This window comes from Entelurus aequoreus, linkage group LG12 (genome assembly GCF_033978785.1).
Source record: "Entelurus aequoreus isolate RoL-2023_Sb linkage group LG12, RoL_Eaeq_v1.1, whole genome shotgun sequence".
Lineage (NCBI taxonomy): Eukaryota > Metazoa > Chordata > Actinopteri > Syngnathiformes > Syngnathidae > Entelurus > Entelurus aequoreus.
In genome coordinates, this window is record NC_084742.1 from 28,337,299 (window position 1) to 28,349,335 (window position 12,037).

The 12,037-nt window shown below is 39.1% G+C and overlaps 1 protein-coding gene across 3 annotated transcripts in view; it reads left to right on the forward strand.

The window, feature by feature from the left end:
• Positions 1 to 12,037, forward strand: part of ppp2r5b (protein phosphatase 2, regulatory subunit B', beta) — an 85,293-nt gene that overhangs the window by 44,691 nt on the left and 28,565 nt on the right. For all 3 annotated transcript variants that reach the window (XM_062065405.1, XM_062065404.1, XM_062065403.1), the window contains exons 2-7: positions 849 to 1,045; positions 1,151 to 1,252; positions 7,318 to 7,410; positions 7,495 to 7,625; positions 8,076 to 8,135; positions 9,737 to 9,845. In XM_062065405.1, the coding sequence (XP_061921389.1) occupies positions 849 to 1,045; positions 1,151 to 1,252; positions 7,318 to 7,410; positions 7,495 to 7,625; positions 8,076 to 8,135; positions 9,737 to 9,845 (692 nt within the window). The remainder of the gene's footprint in view (positions 1 to 848; positions 1,046 to 1,150; positions 1,253 to 7,317; positions 7,411 to 7,494; positions 7,626 to 8,075; positions 8,136 to 9,736; positions 9,846 to 12,037) is intronic.

The following is a 12,037-nucleotide window of genomic DNA, read 5'->3' on the forward strand; positions in this document are numbered from 1 at the left end:
TACATGCAGTTACCTTTCGGCTCCTGGACAATTTTTTTTGCCAATGCGGACCCCAAGTCAAAAAGTTTGGACGCTCTGTCCAATACGATAAAAACTTCTTGAAGTATGCATTTTTTGCATCTTGAGCACAGTAGTGCAGCCTCCCTCCCATGCACCTTCAGTGGTAAAAACAAGTGGTGTCAATGCAGATGCACTGCACGATTGCTTGTTAAATGCCCATAAAAAGAGGTACATGTCTCTTGCTTGGTTGAAAACATAGCAAAACGCCACAGGTATGGGAGCACCCCGTTTAGAACAAGCAAAATCCTCATTTGAATATGGCGGTCTGCACCACTTTGTAATCGCAGACACAACACGCCCACTAATAGTAAATGCTATTTTTTAATTTGCACACGCTGTTTAGCGCGAGGTAATAAATCTTAGTAAATCAGGCCCTAAGTAAAGCTCTCAGCCAGAAACGTGGTAGTATTATTGTCAAATAGTCTTGATATGTTCGGAAAACAAATAGCTGTGACTTTAAGATATACAATTAAACAGTGTACACATTGAAATCATCAAAATGAATCAATAAATCATGATACTTTTGGAGAGGGTGGGGCATAGTTTAATTTGTAATCTCAGAACGCCTCCACAGATGAACATCTTGCAGACAGATTCAAAAAACGGGTTATCAAAGTGACTGTGTAGCCAAAATGTACGCAGAATCTGCATCAAAGCATATCCAATACATAATAAGGAAGTGTTTTAAATGTATACTACAATCAACATACTTCCCGTTTAATGGTTGGCAATTGATATGACTTTCATCGCCATAAGTGTATCTAAACTTTTGTCGCCCGCGTGTCCAGACGCCCCTGTGGCCGAGCTACACGAGCTCTTCTGCAAGAAGCTGCAGCAGTGCTGCGTGCTGTTCGACTTCTTGGACTGCGTGGCTGACCTAAAGGGAAAGGAGATCAAACGTGCGGCGCTCAATGAGCTGGTGGAGAGCGTGGCCACCAGCAGAGGAGTCCTCACAGAGCCGCTTTACCCGGAGATCATTAAGATGGTAGGCAGGGAACGCCTCCATGTACTGGAAGGACACCGTCACTTTCTTAGAAGTCACCACCCTTTCTCATCTTCCCGCTATTCCACTTTCATTGTTCACATACAGATCTCTGTCAACATCTTCCGCACCCTGCCGCCAAGCGAGAACCTTGAGTTTGACCCTGAGGAGGACGAGCCCACACTGGAGGCTTCCTGGCCGCATCTTCAGGTAAAGCAAACTACCATAAAGGGCTGTGAGGATTAATCGGTTAAGTCAGGGGTCGGCAACCTTTACCACTCAAAGAGCCATTTTGGCAAGTTTCACACATTAAAGAAAGTAATGGGAGCCACAAAAATGTTTTTAAAATTTAAAATGAAAAACACCGCATACAAAGCTTACATGCTTTGTGCTATGTTAACCAGGGGTCTCAGACACACGCACCGGCACGCACTTTAATGTGGGAATTTGATGTTAGTGCAGCCCGCGAGTTTTGGATGAATGTCGCTTGCGTCACACTTGCCAACCCTCTCATTTTTCCCGGAAGACTCCCGAATATCCGAGTGTGATGACACTGCATTTGGCGCCCTCTACAGTCTGCCCAATCAGTGTACCTACTCGGCCACAAGTGGAATGCAGCTTTAGCTTGCTCACGTAAGAGACAGCAAGGCTACTAACTCAGCAGCCACACATCTTACACTGACGGTACCAATACCCAGAATCCCATGCAGCCCTAACTCTTCCGCTCAACCAACCACGAAGAGGGGGGGGGGTTGATGTGTGGGGGGATTTGGTGGTAGCGGGGTGTATAATGTAGACCGGAAGAGTTAGGACTGCATGGGATTCTGGGTAATGGTTGTGTTGTGTTTATGTTGTGTTACAGTGGGATGTTCTCCAGAAATGTGTTTTTCATTCTTTTTTGGTGTGGGTTCACAGTGTGGCGCATATTTGTAACGTAACAATGTTGAAGTTGTTTGATACGGCTACCGTCAGTGTAAGCTGTGTGGCTGATGAGTAAGTATGCTTTGCTGTCTCCTGTGTGAGTAAGTAATAACAACATGCAACATGTGGCTGGCCTGGCACGCTGTAAGTAAATGCTATAGAGGACAATTACTGCAGTGCAATTAGGGCACGCCCTTTATGTAGTAATTAGTGTGTTAATAGGATTAATTTTCCCTGGGAGTAGTCTATGAGAGACACTGACATCCATAAGTCTCCTGGGAAAATCGAGGGGGTCGGCATGCATGTAGCTGAGCCGCATCAGAGTGGTCAAGGAGCCGCATGCGGCTCCGGAGCCGCGGGTTGCCGACCCCTGGGTTAAGTCAATCAAAAAAAGCTTTGATTTACCCTAAGTATATTCTGTTGCTTTGATTAATGGTTGAATGAATGAATGTAAATATGCATATGTAATAGGGGTGTAACGGTACGTGTATGTGTATCGAACCGTTTCGGTACGGGGGTTCCGGTTCGGGGGTTCCGGTTTGGTTCGGAGGTGTACCGAACGAGTTTCCACACGGACATATCAAGTAGCGTAGCGCACGTTGTGTAAACAATGCACACCGAAGCACAACACACGGCATGCTAGCAACGACCGGGCTAGGACAACATATAAAAGCCAGAGCTGGAAGACCCTCCTGCCTGGTTATGATCTCCCGTTTGGGAACACTTTGGCTGCGCGGTGCGGAGGACGGAGGTTTGCCGACATTGTTCAGCAGCGGTAAGGCATGGCTTCTGCCAAGGAAGTAGTTGAAAGCTTCAATAATTATTTTGTAAATATTGGACCAAAATTGGAAGAAAGGATTCCAGACCCAGTTCCAATTGAGGACTATAATGATACCATAGAGCGAAATCCCAACTCCATGTTCCTCAGTAATGTGACACAGGAGGAAATAGTTACAATCGTGAAAAAATGTAAATCTAAGACTTCAACTGATTGTAACGGAATTGATATGGAAACGATAAAAAAGGTTATTGAAGAGATCTCAGGACCATTAATGTATATTGGTAACCTATCATTTCAAACAGGTACATTTCCAAACAAAATGAAAATAGCTAAAGTTGCACCAATTTATAAGACTGGAGACAAACATCAATTTACAAATTATAGACCTGTTTCTCTACTTCCACAATTTTCTAAAATCATTGAAAAACTGTTCAATAACAGATTAGAAAGTTTCATAAATAAAAATAGAATACTCGAAGAGAACCAATATGGATATAGAGCTAATGTTTCAACTTCAATGGCTTTAATTGAAATTACAGAAGAAATTACCAATGCAATAGATAGTAAAAAATGTGCGGCAGCGGTTTTTATGGATCTAACTAAAGCATTTGACACAATTAATCACAATATTTTAATCAAAAAACTAGAACGATATGGCATCAGAGGGTTAGTCTTAAACTGGATAAGAAGTTATCTAACGAACAGGAAACAACACGTGAAGCTAGGCGAACACACGTCTACAACGCTAAATATATCCTGTGGTGTACCTCAGGGATCAATACTAGGACCTAAATTATTCAATCTCTATATAAATGACATTTGTAAAGTTACAAAAGATTTAAAGTTAGTATTATTTGCGGATGATACAACAGCGTTTTGTTCAGGAGAGAACACACAGGAGATAATACAAATAATAACAGAAGAAATTAACAAATTAAAAAGATGGTTTGACAAAAACAGACTATCGTTGAATCTTAGTAAAACTAAAATAATGCTATTTGGTAACAGTAGAACAGAAAGTCAAACACAAATACAAATAGACGGAATAGAAATTGAAGGAGTAAACGAAACCAAATTTCTAGGTATAATGATTGATGATAAATTGAACTGGAAATCTCACGTAAAAAATATACAACATAAAGTTGAAAGAAACACGTCAATAATGAATAAAGCAAAACATGTTCTAGACCAAAAATCCCTTCATATTCTCTACTGCTCACTAGTGTTACCATATCTGAGCTACTGTGTAGAAATATGGGGAAATAATTACAAAAGTACACTTCATTCATTAACGGTGTTACAAAAAAGATCAGTTAGAATAATACATAATGTTGGATATAGAGAACATACAAACCCTTTATTTATTCAATCAAAAATACTGAAATTCCACGACATAGTGAATTTGCAAACAGCTAAAATTATGCACAAAGCAAACTATAACCTGCTACCCAAGAATATACAACAATTCTTCTCAAAAAAAGAGGAGGAATATAATCTTAGAGAAAAACGTAATTTAAAACATTTGTTTGCACGTACAACACTTAAGACCTTCAGTATATCAGTATGTGGAATTCAATTATGGAATGGATTAAGCAAAGCAATCAAACAATGTACTAATATGATACACTTCAAGAAACTCTTCAAACTTAAAGTGTTTACAAAGTACAAAGAAGAAGAACCATGACAAACATTCTCAATTTATTTAATGCATCCATTCATTCATTCTTAAAGTAATCTTATTTATCTCATCATATGAAATATGACTTACTTCACCAATTATTATTATTAAATTCTTACTATTATTTATTTATTTATTTTTATTGTGATTACTTATGGAGTTTATTGTGAAAAAATTGTGAACAGGATGTGAACAAAAAGTTTTGCAACTGTTATGTAAAGAAAAGGGGTAGGATTAAATAAGCTCTGCTTCTTCCTACTCCTTTTCGAACATGTTGAAAAGAAACTGGAAATTGTGATGTATCATGTTGTATGCTTGCATGTTCGAAATAAACTCAAACTCAAACTCAAACACGTCAAACATGCTAACCCATTTGAAGCGGCACCACCCCCAAGTGAACATCGCTTCAACAAAGATAAAGACGAGCAAACAGCTCCCACCTCATACTGCCAAGTTAGCCAGGCTGGGGGGGGAAAGAAAAGTTAATTTGAGGCTGAGTTGACTTGAAACTGTTTAAAGGCCTACTGAAACCCACTACTACCGACCACGCAGTCTGATAGTTTATATATCAATGATGAAATCTTAACATTGCAACACATGCCAATACGGCCGGGTTAACTTATAAAGTGCAATTTTAAATTTCCCGCTAAACTTTAGGTTGAAAACGTCTTTGGATGATGACGTATGCGCGTCATGTTTTCATCTCATAATTCCACAGTATTCTGGACATCTGTGTTGGTGAATCTTTTGCAATTTGTTTAATGAACAATGAAGACTGCAAAGAAGAAAGTTGTAGGTGGGATCGGTGTATTAGCAGCGGACTACAGCAACACAACCAGGAAGACTTTGACTCGGATAGCAGACGCGCTAGCCAGCGCTAGCCAACGCTAGCCACCGACCGCATGGATGATCGTGGTGAAGTCCTTCGTCCTTCCGTCGATCGCTGGAACGCAGGTGAGCACGGGTGTTGATGAGCAGATGAGGGCTGGCTGGCGTAGGTGGAGCGCTAATGTTTTTATCATAGCTCTGTGAGGTCCCGTTACTAAGTTAACTTCAATGGCGTCGTTAGCAACAGCATTTTTAAGCTTCGCCAAGCTGGAAAGCATTAACCGTGTATTTACATGTCCCTGGTTTAATAGTATTGTTGATCTTCTGTCTATCCTTCCAGTCAGGGATTTATTTATTTTGTTTCTATATGCAGTTAAGCACAATGCTATCACGTTAGCTCCGTAGCTAAGTTAGCTTCAATGGCGTCGTTAGCAACAGCATTTTTAAGCTTCGCCAGGCTGGAAAGCATTAACCGTGTATTTACATGTCCCTGGTTTAATAGTATTGTTGATCTTCTGTCTATCCTTCCAGTCAGGGATTTATTTATTTTGTTTCTATATGCAGTTAAGCACGATGCTATCACGTTAGCGCCGTAGCTAAAGTGTTTCGTCGATGTATTGTCGTGGAGATAAAAGTCACTGTGAATGTCCGTTTCGCGTTCTCGACTCTCATTTTCAAGAGGATATAGTATCCGAGGTGGTTTGAAATACAAATCCGTGATCCACAATACAAAAAGGAGAGAGTGTGGAATCCAATGAGCCAGCTTGTACCTAAGTTACGGTCAGAGCAAAAAAAGATATGTCTTGCACTGCATTCTAGTCCTTCACTCTAACGTTCCTCATCCACAAATCTTTCATCCTCGCTCAAATGAATGGGGTAATCGTCGCTTTCTCGGTCCGAATCTCTCTCGCTGCTGGTGTAAACAATAGGAAAATATGAGCAGTCCTTCCTCCGGTGTCGTCACGCTACTTCCGGTAGGGAAAAGGCTTTTTTTTATCAGAGACCAAAAGTTGCGAACTTTATCGTCGTTGTTCTATACTAAATCCTTTCAGCAAAAATATGGCAATATCGCAAAATGATCAAGTATGACACATAGAATGGATCTGCTATCCCCGTTTGAATAAAAAAAATTCATTTCAGTAGGCCTTTAATGTTGCACTTTTTATATGTAGAAGAAAAGATTTGTTATTTTCTTTAATCTGAGCAACAACTTGAGGCAGTTTAATGTTGATTAATGTGGACCCCGACTTAAACAAGTTCAAAAACTTTTTCGGGTGTCACCATTTAGTGGTCAATTGTTTGGATATGTACTGTACTATGCAATCTACTAATAAAAGTCTCAATCAATCAATCAATCAAAAAAAGCACTTTATATGTAGAAAAGTTTTGTTAAGAAACCATTCTGAGCCTTATCTTATTTAGTTTTTATTTTATATATGTTAACCACATTAAACCTGGTAATGGACCCTGTGTGTATATGTATGTTATGCCATTGTTTACAAATTTAGTAAATAAATAACCAAAAAATGTATATTTTGTTGTTTTCTTACTGTACCGAAAATTAACCGAACCGTGACCTCTAAACCGAGGTCTGTACCGAACCGAAATGTTTGTGTACCGTTACACCCCTAATATGTAAATAATAAAAATTGATAAAAACCGAAACGTATGGAGTGCCTGGAACTTTAAAATACTAACACATAGTTTCCACATAGCACACAGTGATGTGTTGGTGCTGTGATCTGTGGCAGCGAACAGCGGAGAGTTTAAAGAAAAAATTTAAATGTGTTAAATGGGCAACTTAAATGTTGATGATGTGCATTCATAAGAAAAAATAATGAAGGTTATGGCAAACAGAACTTTGTTTATTTCAACTATTTTCCCTTAAATATATATTGAGGCTACAAAGTGTGTTTTATCCGATTACTCGATTAATCAAACAAACTAATCAATAGATGTTTCGATTACCAAAATAATTGATAGCTGCAGCCTTAAAAAAGAGCTTCTTTTTGCACCGTAGTTTGATCATCATTGTAACAACAAGAAGTCCTGATGCTTTTGTCACAGCTGGTGTACGAGTTCTTTCTGCGCGTCCTGGAGAGTCCGGACTTCCAGCCTTCCGTTGCCAAACGCTATGTGGACCAGAAATTTGTTCTTCAGGTAAATCCCCTGTCCTTTTTCGCCCTGGTATGTTAACATTGACCTGTTGTCTGTCAGTGGGAATGATGCTGATGCCTGTTGTAGCTCCTGGAACTCTTTGACAGCGAGGACCCCAGAGAGAGGGAGTACCTGAAGACCATCCTGCACCGCGTTTATGGAAAACTACTGGGCCTCAGAGCTTACATCCGCAAGCAGATCAACAACATCTTCCTGAGGTAGCTGCCGTTTTAAAAAGCCTCAATTCATCACGCCAGCAAAATCCTTTACTAATCATCATTTGTGTTGACACAGCACACAGTAGTAACAATAAAAATAATAATAAATAATAGTAACATTGCATTGTTTCGTTTTGAAGATGTAAAGTGAATATAGGAGGTCCTCTGTCTACATACCAATTCTGTTCCTACGACAGTGATGATTCTTTGACACACTCCTATCAGAATAGTATGCCGCTTGCTTAGGAGAAAGTTCTAAAAAGAACGAAAGTGACAGTGTCTCTCTGTCTTTCCGCCGGTGTATTCTTCTACCGCGCGCACATAACTATTTTTCATTTACTTTTTGTACATTATTATTAATATATGGAAGTGCGTACGTATAACCATTCTTGTAACACGAGGACCGGCAGTACTGTTTTCTATGTTTGCCTGACGTGTGATGTTCTCCAGGTTCATATATGAGACTGAGCACTTCAATGGAGTTGCTGAACTGTTGGAGATCCTCGGCAGGTGAGTCCAAAATACATCACATCACGCATGAAAAACCAGAACCTATTAACCCCTTGAGATCTGTTTTTTTGTTGTCAAGCCATTTTACCTGAATGAACATTTATCTTAACATCAACGATATTGGACTGGCCTTCAATTTTTGTATGCATCCACAAAATGGCACTACATTTTTTCCTATTCAAAGCATGCAGAAACATTTCACAACTTTTTTTTTTTTTGCTTATGAAATGTCAAGTGTGTGTCTCTAATGATGTTTAGAATGGTAGCTATGTAAAATGTTTGTCTTTTTATTTTTAACTCGTAAACATTCTGGCTTTTAAATATAATTTAAAGTGGAAAACAGACATATTAGGACTTTTAATAGATACCACATGTCTTGTTATTTTTTGTTAATGGTTTGAAATAATACAAATAATAATTAGCTACAAAATGACTGAGATAGGAGAAAAGAAAGCCAGCAAAAATATGAATACATGTTAGAATAAATAAATGATACTGGGATTGGGGATATGTGCACAGGAATAAAGGTTGAGGATGACGCCTGTGTTGAGAGGGAAGAAAACTTGTTAGCGGATGAGGGAGGGAAGGAGGGAGTTAGGGAGTTGGAGATGAGTCACAATCGAGGAGAGGAAGCTGAGGAACATGCGGAAAAGGAGAGAGAGGCTCGCATTCATGTTGCTGGTAACAGGGGTATTTTTAGCTCCTCCCACACCGGCGAAAAGGACAGGGAGGGAGGACACATTGGAGTAACGAGGGGAGAAAAGAAGGGGGATTATGAAGCAGAGATGCTACCAGGAAAAAAAAACAACATAATGGGAATGATGCTGAGGGAGCTTCAGGCGACGTTTAGCACCCACTCCCTGCCTTGCTAACACTTTGTTAGCATTCCGACACATTTTGAGCATGTCACGCCATCCCACTCAAGAACATACACACTCAAATGAAGGCCCTCCAGCATCATAATTATTTAAAAAAATATAAAAATACTTGTTTGAGTAAATGTCTTACTTATTATGTGTTTTTATTGTATAAATAATAATTTATGTTTTGTATCTTATATTCAAACCTGTTTTTTTTTCGGTATAATACATGGAATATTTTACCCTGACACGTTTCAACTCTTAAGTACAAAACGCGTTTGTGGCACCGCTGCCCTTGCGTTACGGTACCTAAAACAGAGTTGTCCTCATTTTTACATTGAGAAAAAGCAAAGGATGTTAGAGGCCACTTTGATACATTTTGTATATTAAAGATGCAAAAATGTATCCAAATATGGTCAGTATTATGTAGTAGGTATGATGTAAATATAGCTGTATAGATGACCAAACAAATAGTAATTAGTGTCATACAGTATCTATCTATTTTCATTCTTACAATATGCATGTGGCCAGTCAAAAACAATCCGCTGGCTAAAAATGTCCTCTAGGCTAGGCAACACTTTGGACACCCCTGACTTTTAAAGAGTGGTTAAAGTTAGCTTTAGCTGTAACATTTTGCCGACATGCACTTATTCTATTTTATTGACATGAAGGAAATGAAAGCATTATTTTTTTTATGTCCAATCTCCTCATGTTTATACTAATCACTGATTACCATTCCAGCATCATAAACGGCTTCGCTCAGCCTCTGAAGGCCGAACATAAGCAGTTCCTAGTGAGGGTTCTTATCCCTTTACACACGGCAAAGTCCCTCTCCATCTTCCATGCACAGGTCAGTCATACTCTTTTGGTATTTGCAGAATGAATATACTAGCCTGATTATTTTGGCATATTGTCCTTTTTGTATTGGTATTTGCAGAATTATTATACTAGCTTGATTATTTTGACATATTGTCCTTTTTGTAATTATTATTGGAAGGTTAAATGGTTTTAAACTTTTCAATACATTTTTTTCCTTGTTTTTTTTTCTTCATGTCTGTTGCTCTTTTGAAATATTATCACTAAAACCTGAGAAATCTTTTTAGGCTTATGATGTGGTGGTCTGTCATTTATGTAATAGCCAAAAGCAGCCACTAGATAGCAGAGTTGAGTCACAGATCATAATGCACTAGTGTTTATTTTGTGTTTCTGTTGTGTAGGCAGTGCAAACAGAAGTAAAACACCACTGCAGCAAATTTCTAATCATCTCAGTAAGAGTTCTCACACTTGTTTAAAAGAGACAAGTGTGTCGCTCCCACAGGGATTTGGAATTCTGGAAAAGTTGCTTGAATATTAGTGTGTGATGTAATTGGCAAAAACTGTCTATATTAGTGGTTCTCACACTTTTTTCACCACAAGTACCACTTAAGAAAAAACTTGGCTCTCCTCTACCAACATATTGACCAACATTAAAACACAGTAACATAGTAGGCCCAAGTATTCATTAAAACAAAGCAGAGGTTTTACTTAACAAGTGTATTTAATATGTTTGGCCCCTCTAACATTTCACACAGTTTGAACAGTAACACTGTGTTTGAATATAGAAAAATAAAATACTGTTCTTTAATTAAGTGATTCTTTGGCGTGCCACTAGACGGAGCTCTCAATGTGTAACATTTATAGCCTTGTACTCCACAGATTGTGATACTTAAGATACTAATAGATGCAGTTTATTTGCCACAATGGAAGTGATTATTAGACATATGATTAGCTGCTAGCCGCTAAAAATAAATAGTTTCAGCCATAGGGAATTTGCTTCTCTGATCAGAAATCTGCACTTTTAAACATTCATTTATGCATCAAAATATCTCTTCCATATTTTTTTAATGAAATATCAATAGAATACAAATGCTCGCCTTAGCCCCAGGCACTCTCTGTTCTTCTTTCTTAAACGCCGCACTGAGTTGCAGGAACACCGAAACAAGCTCGCTAGTTAGCGAACCAGCTCGCTAACGTGTTGTCGCCTCAGTTTGCTCTCTGAGCCACAACGCTGATGGCTGTCTACTTTATTGCCATTCATATTTGGATTATTACATCCAAACCTTGTTAGTTGTGAACCAGTTGTAGTTCTAAAGTATTTATCAGTAGCCAACGAGAAGGTACATTTTTGTAAACATCGGTCACAACACCGAAAGTATATTACCTGACGGAGCGTGGCTATAGGATAAAGTTGCGAAATGGGAAACCATTTCTGAGTTCTTTACATGCATTTTATATAATTTTACTTTTTTTAATGTTCGTAAATTATCTACTAAATAAAAATTCTGTGGTACATTACACGGGATATGTAAGTGTAAAAAAGACAGCCAAAAGAAGTTGGTACATGAAAATAAACGAAAGGTGAATTATAAGATGTGTCCCAATTCAGGGTCTGCATCCTTCGGAGGACCCGGCCTACGCAGCCTCAGAAGGCTGGACCTTCGGAGGCACCGAAGGTCACCCGTTGTTAAATGGGACAGTCTAGCCTGCGGAGGATACTTACATTTAAAAGTGTATTCGCTGCCGGTGCCGGTGCCGCTGCTTGTATTTGCCGCCATCGTCAAAAAGATCCGGGTTGAACAAAGGCGCGCAAAGCATCTTTGGATATGGGAGGCCACGAAGGATAGTCGCGGTGCATCCTCCGAATACAGGGAAAAGGAGGGCGCATTCGTCGGCTGCATTTGGTGGAGCCTTCGAATTTGAATGAATTGCGACAGCCTTCGCGCAGCGTTGTGACGTAAGCGACCTTCAAATTCCCCCTTCGAAGGATGCATCCATAGTGTAGAAATTTACCCAAAAGCAGGAAATGTAGTCTTGATTTTCAAAATTTTTCTGACTTTCATAACTTCTACAAAATAAATGGACAAAAATCAAAATCAAACGCTGCAGGGGATGCTGGTCCTCAGTACTATACAAAATATGAACAATAGTGAAGGAAGAATCTGGCCCTTATTGAAAATGTGGCCCTCAACACAATTTTGTTAAAAAGCTTTGATCTAATGTATT